Here is a 24,299-nt window from a genome sequence, read left to right on the forward strand (position 1 = left end):
AAAGCCAACACTATTAAAAAGTCTTCAAGAAAGTGACCTAAAAAGTGGATATTTCAGGGGACCTTCACCCTATTTATAGCCTCTTCCAGTTAGCCAGAGGATACAAGAACAGCAGGAAGTTCCCAGATAGATACCGATTTATGGGTCTCAGGTTGAAAAAAGAAAAGCATTCAGCAGGTGTTAGTAAAGTTTAACTTGCTGCCTTCTATGTATCCCAGAAGACAAATATAGATATATGTTGCTCTGATTAAAAGCCAATACATGAACACTGAAACTTACAAATAAAATAAATGAGAAGTTCAATTTCATGATAAGATTTTTTTCCAGAGAGAAAAAAGGGTCCATTTAAACAGCTTCTGAGAGCATACAATGCAGATTTCTGACTTTCTGAATTCTGACTCTAACTCAGCTTTTCAGTAAATTTCAGCTTCTGCATAAAGTGAGGCATGAACTGATAATCCCTGTTACAAGAATTACAGAGGGAAACTGAGGCTAGTGGATTGATTTAGTTTGGAGACTTCTTAGTAAAACTGACTGAGTGTCCATACTAAGTCCAACACCAATATAGTGAGCCCCAAGGCACTGGGAGCTACTAGGCTGCCTACAGAGGAACAAACTCACCCATTTAGGAAATGAGCAGGGTCAAAGCTTTCTATGCTGATCAATGGTAGTCAGCAATACTTCCATCCAGTCTAAGAGAGTTAAGGAGACCCAACCTCAATAAATAAATAAATTAATGAAGTGAGGCATACCCAGACAGGCACTTAATTTAAATGGAACTGGGTAATTTATTTGGGTGTTCAGGTTATAGATAGCTAGGGAAGGGAGCCTCGAGATTTATAAGGGGGAAGAAAAAAAAATTATAAATTAAACCATCAAGAAAAAACATGGAATAATGTAAAGAACAGGGAATTTGACATCAGAGGACTGAAGGTGTTCAGCTCTGCTGCTTATGACTTGTTCAAACTCGGGAAGTCACCTCACTCCTCCGAGCTTCAAATTCCCAGTCATCACATCATGAGGGTGGAACAAGATGTGGCTTGTGAATGATCAATTGCTTCCAGCTCTAAATTCTCTGATCACACAAAACAAAATCTATGATACATAGGGTTTTTTGGTAGCCATGTATTATAAAATGGCTGCAATAAGTAACAGAGGTGCAAATAAGCTTTCTTTTTTCATCTATATGGTGCTGATGACTTCTTGCACCAGTCATATCCTGCTCTATCCTGCCCTTCTCCACACTGAACCCTTCCTTTTTAAAAGAAGAACACTTAAATTAGGAAAGATGACAAAAGATATAAAGAATCAATGTCTAAGGGGCTGTAGAAAGGTGGGCACACCAATGGAATGTTGGCAGAGCTATGAATTGGTTTAACTATTCCAGAAAGCAAGGGGAATTACACTAAAAGGAATAAAAATGATCATACCCTTTAACCCAGATTTCACTGCTAGGTCCAAAAAGGCCAATATCAAAAAAGACCATATCTACACCAAAATATTTATAGCAGCACTTTTTTTGCAGTAGCAAAACACCAGAAACTAACTAGCTGTTCAATGATTTGGAAATGGATAAGCAAGCTGTGGTATAGGAATGTAAAGGAATACTACAGAGACAGCCAGATTGAGCAGTGGCTAGAGCAATGGACCTGGAGTCAGGAAGAACTGGCCCTCATTTAACCTTGACACTCACTCGCTAGCCATGTGATGCTTTGCAAACCTTGAAGTGCTATATAAATGCTAGCTATTGTTATTACTATGCTATAAGAAACAACAGATGTGATGAATACTGAGAAATGTGGAAAGATTTATATAAACTGATTCTGCAGAGTGAATTAAGGGGAACCAGGAAAACAATATGTACAATGTCTACAAAAACATAAATGGAAACAATAGTCAAATGATTAAAACTGCATGTCATGAAATTATAATGACTAAGCTCGTAGGGGCAATTTATTTCACCTCTAAGCGGCCCAGGCAAAACACTATGACCAATTTCAGGCCAACTGCTGCTAATCTCTATCAGTTGAGGGAATTTTGACCATGAGTTCCCTAAGTCTGGGCTAAAAACTGAAAAGCATATAGTAAAACTAATGGATTCCAATTTAGTCATATGAAATGGATGCCAAGAAACTGGCAGCTTTCCTGGGGTTATCTTCCCAGTAAAAAATGGATTTTATCACTTAAATCATTTGCCTCACTTAATTATTTAAAACACCATAAAAACATACTTCCTAAAAGGAACTATTACTCGTTTACAGGTACAGGTTCTGACAATCAAGTATATTTGCTCTAACTTGTAAACATTTGTCAAAGTAAAGCAAATCCACTAACCTTTCAGCAATTATGTTACTTGCCTTACAGAAACTGTAAATTATCCTAAGGATTTTGATATAGGTTTAAGTAGGATGAAGAAAACAAAAGTAAACTAACTAGCTTTCATTCCCCCCCCCAAAAAAAAACCAATATAACTACTTGATTGAAGGGTTTTCTTTTTCCAACTAAAATGCTTAGCTTCAACAATTTCGAAAGTAAAAATGTTTAAATAATTCCCACTGTTCTGCTGTAGTTCTGATGGTGTGGGAAATGGAGCACTGGACTGAGAGGCTCTTAGTCTGTTAGAGCTCCGGATCTTCCACTTACCAACTACCTGGTTTTATGTCAGTCACATCACCTCTCTAGGCCTCATTCTTCTCATTTGTAAAATAAGAACTACTTGCATTATTTCCCTCACAGAGAAGGATCAAATGTCATAAAATACACAAAGTGCTTTATAAACTTTCAATGCTAGATAAACATAGGCTATGATCATTTCTCCTACTCAACTTCCCTCACATATCACAAGCCATATCAATAAACATCCATTAAGCACCTACTATGTGCCAGCCACAGGGCTAAGCATATCACAGCCCAAAGCTATGGGTGTTCCTTATTTCTTCTCTTTAGACTCTCTCTACTGATGATCTCATCAGTTCCCATAGATTCATGTGTCATTTCTACATAAAATATTTTCAAAGAACTATATATATCCCAGTTCCAGGGACTGGGAAAACTTTGCCAATCTTTCTTTATTCTAGTTCCTTCCCTCTGCCAGTTATTTCCTAGTTATCCTGTAGTGAGTTTGTTTGTACAAGCTTGCTTAAGTGCTATTTCCTCCATTAGATTCCTCTGTATTACTGGCACTTAGGAGGGTTCCTGGCACATAGTAGGTACTTAATAGATGATTACAGACTGACTAGTTTCTACCCAGTCAATAATCATCTATTAAGTGTCTACTAGTGCCAGGCATTGTATTAAGCACTGGGAATACAAAAAGAGGCAAAATCCCTCATTTGGCATTCAAAGCCTTTCCTAATCTAGCCCCCTCCAACCTCTCCAGTCTCCTTATACCTTACTCCCTCCTACATATTCTTCAATCCAGTGACACTGATCTCCTGGCTGTTCTACAACAAGACACTCCATCCCTCTGCTCCAGACATTTTCTCTGGCTATTCCCCATGCCTGGAATGTTCTTTCTCCTTATCTTCACCTACTGACTTCCTTGCCTTCCTTTAAGTCTCAACTAAAATCCCATCTTCTACTGCAAGCCTCTGCCAACCCCTCTTAATTCTAGTGCCTTCATTATTTTCTATTTATTCTGCATAAAGCATGTTCGTACACACTTTTTTGCTGGTTGTTTCTCCCAGAAGATTGTGAGCTCCTTGAGGACAGGGACACTCTTTTGACTCTTTTTGCATCTCCACTGCTTAGCACGGTGTCTGGCACATGGCAGGCACTTAATAAATGTTTATTTATTGATTGATATTGGAGGCAACAGGGAGCCACTGGAGTGTATTGAGCAGAGAGGTAACACGGTTCTTCCTGCACTTTAGGAAAATCACTTTTGTGGTTAAGAAGTGGAGAGAGGAAAAAAAAAAAAGAAAGCTGGACTAGCGAACTTCTAACTCCGGATGCTGTTGCCTTCTCCCCACCTTTAAATTCCACCCAAAAATATATTATGAGATTTCACAGTATTTAAAACTAGAAAGGCCTTTAAGAGATCACCCAATGACTAAGTAGTCTAACCTTCGCTATACAGATGAAAAAACTGAGGCCCAGAATAGTTAATGGAGTAGCTAGAGTCACAAAGCTTGGAAAAGTGGCAAAACCAAGCCCTTTGGTACTGAATCCAACGCTCTTCTCTACTGTTCCTCACATGATTTAAAACAAAAAATGTCCTCTCCTCCACTGATACTTTGCTGCCACCAACCTCTTATCCAGTGACAGTCTTGCATCATATCTTATGTACTTATGGTTATTTCTGTTTGTCACATACCCCCTACCAGATATTCACCACATGACAGGGGCCCTATTTAAATTTTGAAAAAACATTTTTTTAACCATTCCTACCAACAACTTCTGCAAACTGCTGAAATATTGACTTTTTGTCCCTTCCAGTTCTAACATCCTCTTTACTACCATGACCCTTCCCAGTTACAAGTTTTTCATATGCTCAGTGCTTACATTATTTATTCTATTAAAGGCAGATTCTGGGCCTCAAACTCAATTTATACCCCAAACATATTTCTAAATAAATATGAACAATTCAGTTAACTTTTCTATAAATCGGGTTTAATCTAGAACTGACCTTCAATTACACTAGTGGTTTAGAACTCACAAATAAAAATATTACCCTAACAAATTATTTTTATATAAGTAAATATTATTTTGTATTTTTACTTGGCTTCAAAACTGGAATGCATATGCCAAATTAAACAATTCAGCATATTTACTAATAAACTGCTTCAAACCACATTTTCTGAGAGCATGAAACCAGGGCAAAAGAAAACTTTCAAATATCTATGTTCATGTTCCATACAGTACCTACCTACATCATTCTGGGCTGGGAACAGAAAATGTTTCTAAAGGAAAACCACAACTTTTCATTATCCAAACTGGAGTGACCAACTGAAACTATATTTCTGTCCAACTATTGTTTGAAAATAGAAATAATGGGGGCAGCTAGGTGGCGCAGTGGATAGAGCACCAGCCCTGAAGGCAGGAGGACCTGAGTTGAAATCCGGCCTCAGACACATAACATTTACTAGCTGTGTGACCCTGGGCAAGTCACTTAACCCCACTGCCTGGCCAAACAAAAAAATTTTAAAAAAAAGAAAGAAAATAGAAGTAACAAAATATGTTTGCTAATTCAACAATTAGCATTGAATAATTTGAAACCCAAACCAAAACAACTTGGAGATTTTTGAGGCATTCTATTCTAGTCTAAATTAGAATCATCTTGAGAAACAATGAAGATATCAAGTGACATTACAACCAGCCAAAAGACAACACTTGGTGAGCCACCAGCACGCTGTGCTGTGGCAGCCCGCATCCGTAAAACATGCACATCGTTTGAAGAAAAACAACCTCTTCTTTAAGTTCTTTTTCCAAAGCTTCTAAGGCCTCTTCATGAACTCAAGTGTAAGACTTTGCATTTATCTTTATTACGTTTCATCGTGCCTGATACTCCATACTTTGTTCTGATCTGATATCGTTCAGAATCCCAACTCTGTTAAAGGCTAATCATTCCTCTCAGCCTGTCACCGGCAGATCTGAGAAGCAGGCCGTGGGTGCCTTTACTAACGTCACTGATAGAAATAAAAATGTCCAACTTAGAAGAAAGCGATTCAAATTTATAAAGGTAAGAGCCATTTCCCAACTGACAAATGGTCACATGATACGAAAAGGCAATTCTCAAGAGAAGAAATCTGACAGCTATCTATAGTCAAAAGAAAAACAATGCTCCAAATGATTAACAATAGAAAATTGCAAATTAAAGCAATTCCAAGGTTCCACGTCACACCTATCAGACTGGCAAGGACGACAAAAACTGAAAACAATAAATGATGGAAAGGCTGTGGGAAAACACTGACATAATCTTGGTAGACCTATGAATGTGAACAACCATTCCGGAAAGCAATTTGGAATTATACACAGAAAGTCACTAAACATGGTATATGTGTCCTTTGACTCAGCTTTGCCACTGCTAGGCTTATAGTCAAAGGAGATCAAAGAAAAAAGAAATGGTTCTATGTACACAAAAATATTTATATTAGCTCTTGTTATGATAAAAACATGGAAGCCAAAGAGATGTCCATTAATTGGGGAATTGGGGAAAGTAGTACATGAAAAGGATGTAATACTAATATGCTGTAAGAAATGAGAAAATAGATGATTTCTTTTTCTTCTTAATAGCATTTTATTTTTTTCCAATTACAAGTAAAGATAGTTTTCAACATTCATTTTTTAAAAATTTTGAGTTCTAAATTTTTCTCCCTTCCCTTCCCCCTCCCCAAGACAGCAAACAATCTGATATAGGTCATGTACATGTACAATCATGTTAAACATATTTCCACATTAGCACAATTTTTAAAAACCTAAGTACTATATTACAGAAAATAAAATTACTCATAACTTCTGAATACCTACAACAACTGATTGATCAAAACCACAGATCAGTGCAAGAGAAAAAAAACCCATACTTAAAATTCCAATGTTATTTAGTCATTAAATTTTACAATTTCAACAAAAAATTTTAGAAACAGCCAGGAGAAAGACCTTTAAATATGAAGAATGCAATATGAATAAACCAGGATTACTCCTGAGTTGTGAGACAGCTAAGAAAGAATGGATTAGAATATTTCAAAAAACTGAGGAGCTCAAGCTGCATCCTAAAACACCCTGGAAAGCTGAAGCTAACCATCAGTGAAAAAAGCTGGACCTTCAATGGAGGGAGCCAAACTCCCTCCCCTACCCCCAAAAAAGAAGGGTAGTGGGATATTTAATTGTAAATAAACTAAGCCAGAGAAACACTAGAAGACTATTGCTGAAAAAATAAACTAAAGAATAAAAGAACAAAGGAAGATCATCAAGGGACAAAAAAAATTTAAAGGACTGAAGATTTTAAGGTGAACTTAAATAATCAGGAAAAGGGAAAGAGGCAGACATGAATTAATACTTTGTGGAATAAATCCCAATTCCCTACAAGTGAATCATATTTTTTGTGGGAGAAATAATATAATAGGAAGTTGGATGACTGAGGAGAGAAGAAAGATAAAGGAGGTAGAAAATGTATCCCAATATACCCAACATAAGGTAAGAAGGTAAGGTGACAGCAATTTTTTTAGCCACCCAGAAAGTGTGGAATATTGTGCAAAAATCAGATATAAGCAATGGAGGACAAGGGAATGGAATGGGGGAAGTGAAATCTCAATGACTCAAGACACAGAATGTCTCCTACATCATGACTCTGATTCCACTTGGCAATGTTCCCTTCATGAATTGATACTGCTAAGAAAATTAAGCAGGGGGGAGAAAAAAGCCAAAAAAGAAGGGGAAGAAATGATAAAAGATAAAGACTCACACCAATAGGAATAACCTGGTGAAATATGCAGTGATAAGGGTGGGAGAGGGGGAAATGAACCTTTTTTAATGAAACAGAAAACTTTCAAGTATTTAAGATGAAAAGGTCAGGATGGGAATAGGTTAGGTATACAACACACAGTAGTAGTAGCAGCAGCAGCAGCAATCTGTTTGATAAACCCAAAGATCCCAGCTTATAGGATAAGAATTCACTATGTGACAAAAACTTCTGGGAAAACTGTAAAAGAATATGGTAGAAACTAGGCATAGACCAAAATCTTACATCCTATACCAAAATAAAGTCAAAATGGATATATTATTTAGATATAAAGGCTGATATTAAAGCAAACTGGAAGAGCAAGGAATAGTTTACCTGTCAGATTTATGGAGAACAGAAGAATTTATGACCAAACAAGAGATAGGTAACATTATGAAATGCAAAATGGATAATTTTGATTACATTAAATTGAAAAGGTTTTGCACAAACAAAGCCAATGTAACCAAGATTAGGAGGGAAGTAGAAAACTGGGAAAGAATTTTTACAACCAGTATCTCTGATAAGGGCCTCATTTCTAAAATACATAGAGAACTAAGCCAAATTTATAATATAAGCCATTCCCCAAATGATAAATGGCCAAAGGATATGAACAGGTAGTTTTCAGATGAAGCAATTAAAGCTATCTAAAGCAGTATGAAAAAACGCTCTCAATCACTATTGATTAGAGAAATGCAAATCAAAACAACTTTGAGGCACCATATCACACCTATCAGGTTGGCTATCATGACAAAACAGGAAAATGATAAATGTTGAAGATGTGGGAAAATTGGAACATTAATACATTGTTGGTGGAATTGTGAACTGATCCAACCATTTTGGACAGCAATTTGGAACTATGCCCAAAAGGCTATAAAAATGTGCAAAGCCTTTGACCCAGCAATAGCACTTCTAGGGCTATATCCCAAAGAGATCATAAAAATGGGAAAAGGACCCACGTATGCAAAATATTTATAGCAGCTCTTTCTGTGGTGGCAAAGAATTGGAAATTAAGGGGATGCTCATCAATTGAGGAATGGCTGAACAAGTTGTGGTATACGAATGTAATGGAATACTAACTGTGCTGTAAGAAATGATGAGCAGGCAAACTTCAGAACATCCTAGAAAGACTTGTATGGACTCATGCTGAGTGAAATGAGAAGAACCAGGAGAACACTGTACACAGTAACAGCCACCTTGGTCGACGACTAACTTTGATAGACTTAGCTCTTCTTAGCAACACAAGGATCTAAGACAACTCCAAAAGTCTCATGACAGAAAATGCTATATATCCAGAGAAAGAACTATGGAGTTTGAATGCAGGTCACAGCATACTATTTGCTTTTTTTTCTTCTGTTTTGTTTTGCTTCTTCTTGCCTGTGGTTCCTCCTATTGGTTCTAATTCTTCCTATATCAGATTGTGGGCCATCTTGGGGAGGGAGGTGGAGAAAATTTAAAACTCAAAAGCTTGTGGAAGTGAATGTTGAAAACTGAAAATAAATTAATCAAAAAAAATTTTTTAAAAGGCCAGAATGAAAGAGTAGTCGAGCAAAACTGAAAGCTAAGTACGTTTGAACAACTGGAATGGACAATATAACTTACATTGTAATTCTAATGGGGGAGAAAAAGAAGCAAATGTCCTCTCAGAACTCTATTGTCTCAAAGGGTCATGTTGTTGTTGTTCTTGTTCCCTAGTGGGACTCTTTGTAATCCCATTTGGGATACTGGAGTGATTTGCCATTTCCTTCTCCAGCTCATTTGGCAGAGGAGGAAACTGAAGTAAACAAGGTTAAGTGATTTGCCCAGGGTGAAACAACATCTGAGGCTGGATTTGAACTCAGGAAGATGAGTTTTCCTGACTTCAGGCCTGGCACTCTATCCACTGAATAACCTACCTGCGCCAAAGGGATCATAGAGAAAGTTAAATAAGAGACAGAGGACCTGAGCGTGGTTTTGTTGATGGACTTAAGAGAAAAATAAAAGGGAAAGGGGAATATACTGAGGAGGAAAGGAAGAGGAAGGAGAATCTACTATCTCATATAACAGAGTTGCATGAAATGAAGTATGGAAGAAGGCATAAAGGGCATGGTTATCTCATGAACCTCACTTTTTGAACTGGACAAAAGAAAGGTGAACACACAAAGAGTTTGCTGTAGAAATACATTCTACTCAACAGGGAAACAGGTAAGGACAGGAAGAGAAGAAGAAAGGCTTAACCATACAGGCAGGATAGGTGAGGGAATAGTCACAAGAGAACTAACTATGATGTTAGAGGGTGAATTGTGTGAAGGAGAAATTAAAAGAATAAAAACCTGTGATAAGAAGAGAAGGGCAATGGAGTAGAAGTAGGTTCCTCCAATTATAGTTTATTAGTGTTGAAACAAACTTTATTTTCCTTTTCATTGCCTTCTTCTCTGTAAAGAGGTGAGCAGGGGGAAAAGAAAAAAAGTACAAGAACATAGGAGGGAGGAAAACATACAATTAACAATCATAACCACAGATGTTAATTATTAAATTATGAGCTTCTTGAGGGCAGGATCTCTTCTTGCCTTCCTTTGTATCTATCCCCAAGACTCAGCACAATGCCTAACACACATGGCAGGCACTGAATAAATGTTTGTTGACTTGAATAGGATAAATTTACCCATAAAATAAAAGAGAATATCAGAATGGATTAGAAATCAGAATCCAACAATATGTTGCTTATGAGAAACACACAGAGTTTTCAGTTATAATAAGGAGCTATAGGAAAAGCAATTAAGCTTCCAGTAAACTCAAAAAGCAGGGATAGTAATCATGATTTCAGGCAATGTGACAATAAAAACAAACATAAAAAAGGTAAGCAGGGAAACTACATTATGTTTAAAAGCACCATAGATGATGAACCAGTATTGATACTTTAATATACCAAATGAAACAGCATCTTAAAGGACAAGTTAATCAAACTGTAAGAAGAAATAGTAAAATCATAATAGTGAAGGACCTCAATAAACCCTTTTTAGACCTAGACAAAGATAAATAGTCAAGGCCTTGAACAGAACTTTAGAAAAGTTAAAAATGATAAACCTCTAGTGACTACTAAATGGGAACAGAAAGGAATTTATGTATCTTAGCTGGGCATAGCACTTTTCAACAAAAATTGATCATATATCAACCATAAATACCTCACAAACACAGAAAACTATCCAGGAGCCAATCTACTAAGACACATTCGTGATAAGCTACATGATATTCCTTTCATCTCTCTACAGACCTCAAAGTCAGCAGAACAAGAGTCTCTCCATAACCCCTAATCCCCAAATAAGGACCCAGTGACACCGGCAACCAGGTGGTAATAAGAGTGCGGTGCTCGCCAATGTGACATTACAGCACTCAGAACTGAGCGACCACAGGGCCACGACAGAAATAACACAGAATCCTATCTGAAAGATTCTCATATATAACACCACCAAAGGGTCACCCAACGACTACTTGTTCACTTGCTGCCGCTGCTGCTGCTCCTCCTGCTCCTTCTTCCTAGTATTTATATTATCTCATTTTATCCTCACAACAGCTTTGGGAGGTAGCTACCACCATCCACATTTTGTAGATGAGGAAGCAGACAATAGTTAAGTGACTTGCCCAGGGTCACACAGCTAAAAACTGTCTGAAGTAGTATTTGATCCCAAGTCTTCCTAATTTCTGGACCGGAATTCTATCCACTGTACCAACTAGCTCCTGGAAGCCTGAGGCAGCCCACTCCACTCTGGAAAAGTTCTCGTTGTTGAGAAAGTCTTCCTTCCCTTCAGCCTAAATCTGCCTCTCTGCCTCTTCCACCCACTGCTCCCAGTTCTGCCCTCTAGGGGCAAGCAAAACAAGTCTAATCTTTTTTTTTCCATACGCCAGATGATCAAATATTTGAAAACTTTTTTCATTTCTACCAACTTTTCTTTCCACTTTCCCAACTCCTATCATCTCTTCTTCAAGCTAAACAGTTGCAGTTCCTTCCAATGATCCTAACTATGGCATGGTGTCCAGTCCCCTTGCTCTCCAGATCACCATTCTCCCTAAAATGTGATATGATCGGACCATGGCAGAGGACAACAGATCTTTAACTTCCTCATTCTGTACATCATGTCAATCTCACTTCAGTCTAGAATATTCGCTTTTGGCTGACATACCACACTACTGATTCATACTGGGCCTGGAATTCACTAAAACTCCCAGACCTTTTTCATAGAAACTGTAAGCTAGCTATGCCTCCTCTATCCTGCACTTACAAAGTTGAGGTTTTGGCCAAAGTAAAAAAGTCTATGTTGGCTGCCATTATATTTCTTTAAAAATAAAAGTTAATCTCTTCCTCCCACACACCCCCAACTAAGCAAATTTTTAAAAAATACACACACTCTGAAAAATAAAGCCCCTAATACATAGCTACACAGTCCTATAAAATAAATTCCCACACTGGCCATGTCCAAAAATTCATGTCTCTTTCTGTATCTTAACTTCATCACTTCTCTATCAGGAAGTGAAAGGTCACTTTTATTCTTCTAGACTTACAATTAATCATTTCTTTGATTAGGATTCTAAAATCCTTCAAAGTTGTTTTTCTCTATAATATTATCATTGCATAAAATGTTCTAGTTCTGCCTACTTAAATCTGTATCAGTTCATAGAATTCTTTTTACTTTCCTCTAAAATTGTCTATTTCACCTGTATCCCCAATACTTAGCACAGTGCCTGGCACAAAGGCTGTTATTAATAAATGCCTAGTGACTTGACAATTTCATCATTTCTTATAATGTGATAACATTCCACTACATTCATATACTACAATTTGTTTAATCATTCTTCATGAGGATCTCCCCTTAGTTTCCAATTTTTGGCTACCATAAAGAGTTGATACACACACACACACACACACACACACACACACACATACATACACACACACACGCACGCACAGACATTTGTACATGTACAATTTTTTTCTCTATCTTTGATTTCTTTGAGATATTGCTATTAGATTTCATTTTATTAGATTCAACCCATCATCTAAACATGCTGATATGATCTTTTTATGCATCTCAAATGTCATTCAATAGGTTAGCTATGTACCTTCAGTCTGTTATCACAAGTAAATCTAATGAACATACTTTCTACTGCTTCAAAAAACTATGGTCCCTCATTTTCTCATCACTTACACCAAGCATCCAAGAGTTCAGATACCTTTAAACTGGTACAGAAGAATACCATCCAGGTCCTGCCACTAAACTAGGTTCCAAGGTCCCTTCCAGTTCAAACATTCTATGATTATATTACCTCTGCAGACATTTTAGGATTTTGTCACTCCCTATCAGCATGCTTGAGTCCAAATAAGATCTAAGATATGTTCTGAGAGTAGGCACTCAGTTATCCAAATAAAATGTGGATGAAACCGGACTTTCTTATAGGCCCAGTTTTGCCTCAAGAAGTGCCTCTGATAGTATATTCAATATTTTCTATTTTCATTACTAAGACCCTGAGACTTATACATACTCAAATGAAAATTACTTACAAGAAAATATTTACCAAAAATAAATTGTAAATCCCCTTAATTAAATGCTAAAAGAACACAACAATTAAATAAAGCCTGATAAAATTTTTAAATGAATTCACAAATTTAGTAAAAATAAAATTATGGTTGTTCACATGAAACAAAAGGATATGGCATTCATAAAATATAATATTCCTCACTATGTTAATTTCCTGCAATAAGACTGTTATCACAACTTAAACTAACATCATGTTCAACTTGTTTAAATACAAAAGAATTCTATGTTTTATGTTATTTGACTGACTACCCCAAATACTCCTTAGAATCACTTAAAATTTCCTAATAGGGATTTACATATACAGCTGAATTAAAAGGTTGGTAAAATGTCCAGAAGTATACACGATGAAAAAAGAAAACTGGTAGAATCCCATAAAATGCTTAACTTCAAATGTAAATTACTAAATGCTAATAAAAATTTGTTTACTAAGTAAGTTTTTCAGCCTCAGGCACCACTGAACTGAAATTTCTTGGTCCAAAGTTGGAAATGATCTCTTAGCTGATAAATCAAATGGTATTTTCTCAGTGTTCATCCTTCCCAACCTCACAGTTGTTCACCTCCTGGACACTGTGTTCTCTCATGGTTTTTATGACACTATTCTTCCCAGTCTTCTTCTGCTTGTTCTTCATCCTAGTCAAGCCCATTCACTAAGGATGATGCCTTAGGACCTGCCCTGAGCTCTCCTCTGGTTTTTCTCTATACTAGGGGCAGGTAGGTGGAGCAGTGCATTGGGCCTGGAGTCAGGAAGACCTGAGTTCAAATCTAGCCTCTGACACTTTCTAGCAACAAGACCCTGGGCAAGGCAAAACCTATCTGCCTCAGATTCCTCATCTATAAAATAAATTAACAAGAGCATCCATCTCCCTGGGCTGTTGTGAGAATCAAATGAAATAATATTTCCAAAGTACTTTGCAAATCTTAAATACTACATAAATGCTAGCTGTTATTATCATTTCACTTGGTAATCTCATCAACTTTGACAGAGTCAATTAATAATCTGTGTAAATGATTCCCAGATCTACATTTGCAGTCCTTTTTCTTTTTTTTGCAATTGAGGCATCATATATATATATATATATATATATATATATATATATATGTATAAAAAATCTCCTTTTACTTTTCAATATTCACTTTTATAAGATTTTGAGTTTTGGGGCTTTTTTTAGGCAATTGGGGTTAAGTGACTTGCCCAGGGTCACATAGCTAGTTAAGTGTTTGGTCTAAGGTTGGATTTCAGCTCAGGTCCTCCAGACTTCAGGGCCAGTGCTCTATCTATTGTGCCACCTAGCCGCCCTAAGATTTTGAGTTCTAAATTTTCTCCCCCTCCCTTCTTTCCCCCATCCCCAAGATGGTGTGCAATCGATATAAATTATATGTGTACAATCATATTAAACATACTTCCACATTAGTCATATTATGAAGAAAAATTAGAACCAAAAGGAAAAACCACAAGAAAGAAGAAAAAAAGGGAGAAAATAGTATGCTTTGACCTGCATTCTCTGGCTGTGGATAGCATTTTCCATCATGAGTCTTTTGAAACTACATTTGAAGTTCTAGTATCTCTCCTGAGCTTCAATCCCACATGACCAACTGCCTTCAGGACATTTCAAACTGGATGTCTGGTAGGCACCTCAAACTCAACAAGCTCAAAACAGAACTCCTTTTCCCCCCCAAACTCTCCCCATTCTCAAATTCCCTATTACTCTCAAGACAACTTGGCTCACAACCTACACTCCTCATTCTCATTCACTCCACTTATCTTTCCAGTCCGTTGCCAAATATTATCATTTCTAACTGTACGTTCCATGCTCTCTGCTCACACATCCAGCACCCTAGCACAGACCCTCATAACCTCTTGCCTAGACTTCAACAGCCTTCTAAGTGGTCTCAAGTCTCTCCCCACTCCAATCCCAAAGCACAGTTTTGATGCCATCTCCCTACCCCATTCAATAAGCTACAGTGGCTCTCTACTACTTCCAGGGTCATATCCTTGCACCTTTGTACTGGTTGTTAACATGCCCAAAAGGCTCTCCCTCACCTCTTCCTTAGTTTCCCTGGCTTCCTTCAAAATTCAGCTCAAAAGCAACCTTCTCTGGGAAGTCTTTCTCAGATCCCCCAGACGCTAGTCTATTCCTCTCTGAGATTACTGCAGATCTACTTTGTCTATATCTAGTTATTTACATGTTGTCTCCCCAGTTAGAATGGGAGCTTCTTTGCATCCCTTAGCACAGTGCCTTTCACCTATTAGGTACAAGACTTGTTGAATGACAAGTCTATAAAAGACTCAGTAGGCAACCTGGGTTGCTTAGTATTCAAGACAACAGAGAGGTAACCAGAGAAAGAAACTGATTTCCTCCAGATTAAAAATGAACAAGAACGTTTAGTGGATACACAACGGACAGTTTACAATAAAACACAAATAGATGTTACACAAGATAGAAAGGTATATATGGATCGTAAGATTAACAGCTGGAAAGGACCTCAAAATACCACCCAGCTAAAATTCCTATTTTGACTATGAATGGAATAGCAATTCAAAGAAGTGAGAGATCAATGTGGGCCAAAACAATCTCCGAAAGATTCATGGAGGAGACAGGCTCTAAGCTGAGGTGGGGCAATAGGACAGAAGGGAAGGAAAGGTTGAAAGGGTGAAGAAGTGCTTCACCTGCAGGATAATTTGGATTCCCTAATCCTCCTAACTTTCTTGGATAATGCCATACTGCTTCTGGATCTGGCTTACAGTGCTCTCAACATCTAAATTATCTGCCCCCTCTTCTCTTACTTCTACCTCAAACTCAGCTACCCCAACAGGTCTTCATTGATTAGAGGAAGATGTATATGGTGGATAAAGAATTGGCTTTAGAAAATAGGAAGACATCGGTTGTGTGAGCCTGTGCAAGTCACGTGACCTCTGACACTCTAAACTACCAGAAAGTGCTGACTTGAACTGGCTGAAGGATTCTCCTCACCCAGAAATGTCCTGTATCACTGAAATCACAAGTCCAGTCCCCGTCCCTGTTAACCACCAAACCATTCCTGTACTATATTAAGGCTATTGATTCTTAGCTAGAAGGTATCTTAGGTCAGGTCATCCTAACCCTTGATTTTATAGATGAAACTGAGGCCCAAAAAGGTTAAGTGATTTGTCCTGGGTCACATAGGCAGCAAGTATTTTTATTGTTCCAAGACTATTTCTATGTGAACCTTACTGAGATGGTTGGAAAGAGCAAGATATTAATATGACTGCAAGGGACAGTCAACAGAGCATCAAACTCTGAGTCAGAAAGAACTGGGTCTAAGTCCACCCTCTGCCATCTATTTGACTGTGAGCCTAGATAAATCACTTGCCCTTTCAGTGCCCCAGGTAACTTTTTTTTTTTTGGTGAAGGCAATTGGGGTTAAGTGACTTGCCCAGAGTCACACAACTAGTGAGTGTTATGTGTAGGAGGCTGGATTTGAACTCAGGTCCTCCTGACTCCAGGGCGAGTGCTCTATGCACTGCGCTACCTAGCGGCTCCCAACCCTTCCCCCCACCCCCGGTAACTCTTTAGGACTAAGTTGCAAAGCATCCTGGAAAGGTAGTCTTCCAAGCAAGATGGCAGCCTTAAGGGGTGGCAGCTCCTCTTAAGCTCCATTCAGCTCCCACCTACCTATTTCAGTACAACTGAAGCTGCAGCAGGTGGAGTAATGATCAAGAAATCCAATGAAAAACTATAGTAAATGATTTCTTCCATCTCAGAAATACACAGTAGACTGGCCAGAAGCCTGAGGCCACAATAAAGGGGCCCACCTACAAAACCAGTGCCAGCACAGCCCACAGAGACATGTGTAACCTGCAAAGCTCTATGCCTGAAGGCAGCAAAAGTAGAGGGCTTACTCAGAGAAAGTCCAGGATGATCAGACAGCCTCAGGGTGGGGACAGTGACCATAAAGGTGCCACAGCACTCAGACAGGGCACCCCAGGGCTCTGAAGTCCCTAACACTGTCTTAAGACACCAAACATGCTCCTGAAGATGCAGATCCAGAGAGGTCTAACCATGGAAAGTGGAGGAGGTTAACACAGAACCTAGGGGATTCAGCGAGACTATGCAGAACCAGCTACCCAACTCAAAATCGAACCATGAGGTAGAGAGTGGCCTTGGCACAAAGTTCTGATTCGGGAACTAAAGTTGGAGAGATGAATACTTCAAAGAAAACACAAACCAGTACAAAAAATTATCTGGAGAGCTCCAAAAAGAAGAGAATAACTGGCTGCAAAAGACAGTCAAAGAAAAAAAATGGACTTTCTACAAGGTCTACATGAATATCTGTAAGAAATGAAGCAAGAAATAAAAACTTTGAAGCAAAGGAAGACCTTAGAAGACAGATTCCTTGAAAACTGGAAATAGACCAAAGAGAAATCAATGACCCCACGGGACAAGAAATATTAGAACAAAATAAAAAGCAACTGACTTGAAAAAGAGGCCAAGAAAAAATAATTTAAGAATCATGACACTCCCTGAAAACCATTACATACATATTTTTAAAATCTGTACACATTTCAAGAATGAAATAGAAATGAAATGAAAATTTCAACTTTTCTGCCCAGATCTATTAGATCCAAAGGTCAAAGTAAAGATAGATAGAACCTACCAGCTATCTCAGGATGAGAGGGATTGGGGGAAGTGGGGTGGGAGGAAAAGTCCCAGGAATGTCAAAATCAAAATCTAAAGTTTCCAAGTCAAAGGAAAAAATACCGCAGGATCTAGAAAGAAGTTTAAGTACCAAGGAACTACAGTCAGGATCACAAAGATTTAACGACTTCTAGTACACACAAAAGGAGATCTTGAATACTACATTCCAAAGGGCAAAAGAGATAGGTTTACAATCAAGTAACTTACCCTGCAAATCTGACCATTATCCTGCAAAGAAAAAATGGAACTTAATGGGATAGAAGTTTTTCAAACTAGAGCTGAGAAAGAACTTTGAAATACAAACACAAAAGTCAAGAGAAACCTAGAAAGGTAAATTTACTTCCCCCAGACTCACAGCTAGGTTCCTCCTCAGCAAGTACTTAAAAGAGAACCAATTTTGAGAAAATTGCTAAGATGGTGTAGATTTCTAGGCATTTTGTCTATTGTGGTATTTGGCTTTTCTTATCAATGAGGAAATGGAAAGCACTGGATCACTTCAAAACTTGAAGACAGCTACAGGAACTCTAATTCATTAATGCCTTTCCAACCCAATTAATCATTGGAGTACTGGGAATTAAGTACCACTGGCTTTTAAACCAAGTTCCTTCAAATTCATCTCACACCTGAATATGATTCTGTTTCAGGCATTTTCTCATTTGCATATATATATATACACACACACACACACACACACACACACACACACACACACACACACACACACACACACATATATATTTTTTTTTACAAGGGAGGAGGGGAGCCCAGATCTGTTTGTCATTTGGAAGCACTTCTCATGTGGAAACTCCTTCCACAGGCTAGGGAATCAGCAAACCATCTGCACCTTAAATCCTCCAAGACTGAGCTTTCTGGGGCACTGCGAGCTTAAATGGCTTACCTACATAGCCTAGGAGGCTGATGGAGTCCTATATAGTAATAAAGAATTAGGATTAGAAAACAAGCAAGTCTGGAAGAGGGAAGGTTTTGGGGAAAAGATAATGAGTTCAGTTTTGGACTAAACTGTTGAATTTAAGATATCTGTAGAACATCTAGATGAAGGTCTAATAGACAGTTGGACATGCAAGACTGGAGGTCAAACGGGAGGTTAGGGCTAGATATATATATAAGAGAATCATCAGCATAATATGATGGTTGAAACTATAGAAGATGATGAGGCCACCAAGTGAAATAGCATAGAAGAGAAGGTGGCCCAGGGCAGAGCCCTGTGGGATACCCAATATTAGTTGGTGTGGCCTGGATAAAGATCAAGCAAAGGAGACTGAGATGGAATTAGTCAGCAGCTACGAGGAAGACCAGGAGAGAGTAGCTCATCTTCTATAATCTTGGAGATTATCTGGTGCAGGCATTCCGAACCTTTTTTGTCTCGCCTTCTAAAATGATCTGCGATATGACCTGGCTTATGACCCCCCTTTGGGCCAGGATGACACTCCCTGAAAACCATTACATACATATTTTTAAAATCTGTACACATTTCAAGAATGAAATAGAAATGAAATTAAAATTTCAACTTTTCTGCCCAGATCTATTAGATCCAAAGGTCAAAGTAAAGATAGACAGAACCTACCAGCTATCTCAGGATGAGAGGGGTTGGGGGAAGTGGGGTGGGAGGAAAAGTCCCAGGAATGTCAAAATCAAAATCTAAAGCTTCCAAGTCAAAGGAAAAAATACCGCAGGATCTGGTGAAGCCTGTGAACCTCTTCTCAGGACACTGTTTTTAAATACATATAAAGTAAAATATATAGGATTGCAGGAAGTTCTCGATTTATGTAAATTCTGTAGACCATTATGTAAAGCAATTTTTACATAATGCAAATTAGCCTGCAGACACGGGGGAGTGAGGGAGGAAGACAGGAAAAGGGCCACACACCTGTAGAAGGAGGGGGCCAGCACATATTTCAAGGACATGAGGAGGCCAGAGACAGAGAAAGGAGAGCAAGAAGAGGAACACGAGGGGGCTGTGGCTGGAGCCAAGAGAAAGAACACTCAGTGAGCAGATACAATGGCACTGGATACAGACAGGAGATGATAGGCACTTGAGGGGAGGGGGGCATCAGAGACAGACACATGGTACTCGAGAGCAGTAAGACAGACAGAAGACAGCAGGGGTTGGACATGGGGTAGGCTGGCAGAGTGGAGCAAAGGTCTCCTCTCTCTGCACCAGAGGTCTCAAGGTAAGCCCCCAATCCTGGGACAGTGGGGCATCCATTCTTCTGCTTTCACTTGCAGGGTTTGTTCATTTTTTTGAGGGTTTTTTTTTCTTGGGGGGGGATGGGAGGCCACAAAGTGCCAAGCTGAGGGGCACTTATCTATGAGCATGTTTTTTTTTCTTACTCCTTCTTCCTGAGGAAAATATAAACTTGAAGGCACAACTGTTTTGCTTTTGTATTTATATTTATATCCCACCGATGCTGTGCACACAGCAGGTACTTAATAGAGGCTTGATGGGTTGATAAAATTCTAGTACTTTTCCCGCTACACTCTGCTGTCATTTTAAACCTCTAAATTATTCACAGAGAAAGAATAGGAAGCCTTCTGTACAAGTCCCATTTTTGGCACAGACTACTTTGTCTCATCTTGGGTGTCACCCTGGACTACAAACGCCTGTCGATTTTACCTTTGCACCAGCTCTCCAAATCTGTCCCCTTCTCTCCTCTTACACTGGCACCACTGTGGTGCAGACCCCCATCACTTCATGCCTGGACTGTTGTAATAGCTTCCTGCTACACGTCTCTCCCCACTCCAGATAATCCTCTAATCAGTCACCAAAGTGATTTTCATAAAAAGTAAATCCGATCATGTCACTTCTCTACTCAACAAACTCCCAGTGGCTCCCTATTACCATCAGATATAAAATATCACCACCAATATTTTCATATTGCCCTGTCTGGCATTCAAAGCCATTTATAGCCTGGCCCTCTCCCCCAACTTTCTGGTCTTCTTACACCTTACATCCTAGCCCCCCACACACACACATACACCTTCTCTTCAATTTAGGGACACTGACTTCCTTGCTGTTTCTCAGACAAAACACTCCAACTCCAACTATAGCCATCCTTCACGCCTAAAAGGCTCTTCCTCTTCATCTCTGCCACCTGGCTTTCTCTGGCTTCCTTCAGATCCCAGCTAAAATTATGAGAAGCTTTTCCCAATCCTTCTTAATGTGCCTTCCCTCTTTTGATTATTTCCTATTTATCTTGTCATAGCTCATTCATGCATAGTTGTTGGAAATGTTGTCTCCCTCATTAGACTATGAGCTCCTTGAAGGCAAGGGCTGTCTTTGGCCTTTCTTTGTATACCTAGTGCCTGGCATGTGGTAGCTACTTAACAAATGTTTATTGACTGACTGATCATAAAAATGAATCCAGACAAGATCATCCAATTTAACCTTCTCTTTTTATCCTGTGAGAGGAAATATGCCCAGGGTGATACAGGTTAAGCAAATGAGTACAGCTATAGCTGTACCATAGCTATATAGTACACCATCACTAGAATTCAGACCCAAGCCCAGCTACCTAAAATCCACTGACTTTCCCACTACAATGTGCTTCTTCTCTATGTTCTTTGATATGCAGCTTCTCAACTGAAATTGCTCTCTCTAAAGTTGCCAAACCTAACAGCTTCAATCACCTCAATCATCCTTGACCTCTGTGGAACATGACTGCTGACCACCTCCTCCCAGATACTTTCTCATCTGAGGGTTTTCATGACCTTGCTCTCTGCGGGTTCCCCTGTTCCCTGTCTGCCCACCACACCTCAGTCTCCTTTAAACACTTCAAAGGCACACTAAGTTTCTGTCCTGGACCCTGTTCTCTGTCCTCTCTACATTCTGTCGATTGGTGACTTCATCTGCTTTGCAGGGTCCATTATCATCTCGATGTAGATGATTCCCAGATCTATATACACAGCCCTAGTGTCTCCTGACCAATAATCCCACATCACCAACTGCCTAGTAGACATTTCAAACTAAAAGTCTGGTAGGCATATCAAACAGAACTTACTATCTTTCCCATAAACACACTCTTCTTCCAAACTTCCCAGTTACTACAGAGGGGCCCACCCTCCTTCCAGTCAAGCAAGCTCACAACCTCAGTGGCATGGCTCCAGTCTTCACCATCACTCTCCCCACATATCAGGGGCCAAATCTTCTTGTTCCTCTCTACAGCTCTAAAATATATCTCCTTCTCTCCCTGCACACAGCCTGCACCCTAGTTAAAAGACTTGCAATAGCCTCCCATTTGTGTTCTGTCTCAATTCTCTTCCCCACTCCCACCTATCCTCCATGCACCTGCCACGATGATTTTCCTAAAATGCAGGTTTGACCATTTCCCCCTTTCCAAACAATAAACTCCTTATTACCTCTAAGGTAAAACATAAGCATCACATTTTAGCATTTAAAGCTCTCTTCACAACCCAATATCATCCAATCTTTTCATTCTTCCTAAACGTTTATTCTTTAACTCCACATACCATGGTCAAGCCATACTGGGTTATTTGCTGTTCCTCACACAAAATGTTCCATCTCCCATCTTCGTGCCTTTTCACATCTGGAATCAGCCAATCAACCAACAAGCATTTATTAAGCACTTACTACATACCACATACTGTGCTAAGTGTTGGAGAGTCAAAGAAAATTAAAAAAAAAAACCTCTCCAGAAATTTACAAACTACAGAGGAAGGCAGTAAAGTAAGTCCATGAACAAGTATAGAAAACATACAGATGTAAGGAAAGGGAATAGACAGTGAGGAAAATCAAAAAAGGCCTCATATAGGAGGCATCTGAATTAAGCTTTGAAGAAAACGAAAGATTCTTAGAGGCAGAGCTGAGGAGACAGTGCATTCCAGGCAAAGAAGTGAGTGCAACAACACAGAGACCTAGGAAAGAATAGTGTCACAAGAAATCCAGGGAAGAAAGAGTATCCAGGAGGAAAAGGGGGTCAGCAGTACCAAAGGTTACACATAGACCAAGAGAGAGGACTGAGAAAAGGTCATTAGATTCAACAATTATGAGATAACTGCACTCATTCCTCAGCATCCCTCTGAATCCCTCAGCACCACCTCCCTCATGAAGCCTTTCCTGGTCCCTCCCAGGCACCAGTGCCTTCTCTGCCCCCCAAATCACCCTGTATTCACTTCTGTACATACTTAGGGACGTCCATATGGCCCCCTCCATTAAACCCAATTTCCTTACAGACAGTGCCTGGGACACTTCTGTCTGTGTCCCCATCACTTGGAAAAGAGTTTGGCTCCCACCAGGTGCTAAATAATTATTTAGTGACTGAGTCCCTTTCTCGGGGGGCCCCAGAGAAGGTTACAGTTGGAACAGTCCTCAGAACACAGAGTGTCAGAGCTGGGAGGGCGCTTGGAGATCTTTTTCAGGGCAATGACCGTCCCAGGGCCCCTTCCCGTTCCGCAGCCCCAGGAGGCCAGGTGCTGCCCCATGCAGGCCTCGAGCCGGGGCCTGCAGTCCCGCCCACGGGCCGCGCTCCCCCCCCCGCCCCCGCCTCAGCAGGCTGGGCCCGGACCCGCCCTCGCCGCCTTCCCTCGGCCCTGGGCCCTTACCCAGCTTCACGACAGTGTCGGCCAAGCACCGGTCCCACTTCCTGCCGAGGTCTGTGTCGGACATGTTCCCTCGCAGCAGCCGCGGCCCCTCCAGCTCCAGTTTCAAGTCCAGCCTCAGCCTCCTCACAGCCGGCCCGGGCGCCCTGACACCGGCAAAGTCTCGCGAGATGTCCGCCACCTCCACCTCGGAGCTCCGAACGAGCAGGCCGGCGGAACAACTATCGCGAGATTGACCTGCCTGGCTCCGCCCTTTTCCGGATGTCCTCTCAGTTTGTCGTCAAGGTGACAGACGGTGAGCCTGCCTGGCCTGACCTTGGAGCCCGGCCTGCAGGGAGCCCAGCGGCGGCGGGCGGCTCACTGAAGTCAGGCACTGGAGGCCTTCTTGTGGCCTGGGAAGTGCCCTCGGCTTCTGGCGCCGACAGGTTCATTCATTCATTTCATTCATTCTTGTAAAAAGCCGTTACTGAGCAGTCGTTTATACCTGCGGTGAAGCGACTGACGTCACTAGCGTCAGAGCTAGGAGGCCCTTAGAACACAATGTCGGAGCTGAGATAACCTTAGAACCCAGAGTGTCAGAACTGGGAGGGGTCTTAGAACCCAGAATTTCAGAACTGGGAGGGGCCTTAGAACACTGGATATCAGAACTGGGAAGGGCCTTGAAACATAGAAGGTCAGAGCTGGGAGGGGCCTTAGAACAGACTGTCAGAGCTAGGAAGGAAGCTAAAGCTCCACCCACAGAGTGTCCATATCTGGTACTTTCTTAGAGTTTCCAGTTTGGTAGAACCTGGCCAAACTTGTGTCACCTTTGCAATGTGATGTATCATCACAGCAAACTGGTTCTTACATATTAGTGGAACATGTAAATGATAATTATAGTACGTACAAGTTTAAAAGTCAGGCTGGTTCTCAGAACACTGAAATGGGAATTCTTATTTTCCTCTCTGTTTTAAAAATGAAGAAACTGAAGCCAAGAAAGGTTGAGCTACTTGCCCACGATCACCCAGTTAGTGAGTGTTAGAGTCAAAATCTAAGCCC

The 24,299-nt window shown here is 40.0% G+C and overlaps 1 protein-coding gene across 1 annotated transcript in view; it reads right to left on the bottom strand.

Annotated features, from left to right (window-relative positions):
* Positions 1–23,634, bottom strand: part of MICOS10 (mitochondrial contact site and cristae organizing system subunit 10) — a 41,144-nt gene extending 17,510 nt beyond the window's left edge. The window contains exon 1 of the mRNA XM_020973229.2: positions 23,265–23,634. Within this exon, the coding sequence (XP_020828888.1) occupies positions 23,265–23,328 (64 nt within the window). The 5' untranslated portion in view covers positions 23,329–23,634. The remainder of the gene's footprint in view (positions 1–23,264) is intronic.
* Positions 23,635–24,299: the final 665 nt, after the last annotated feature.

This window comes from Phascolarctos cinereus, unplaced genomic scaffold (genome assembly GCF_003287225.1).
Source record: "Phascolarctos cinereus isolate Bilbo 61053 unplaced genomic scaffold, phaCin_HiC Scaffold_726;HRSCAF=1367, whole genome shotgun sequence".
Taxonomy (NCBI): Eukaryota; Metazoa; Chordata; class Mammalia; order Diprotodontia; family Phascolarctidae; genus Phascolarctos; species Phascolarctos cinereus.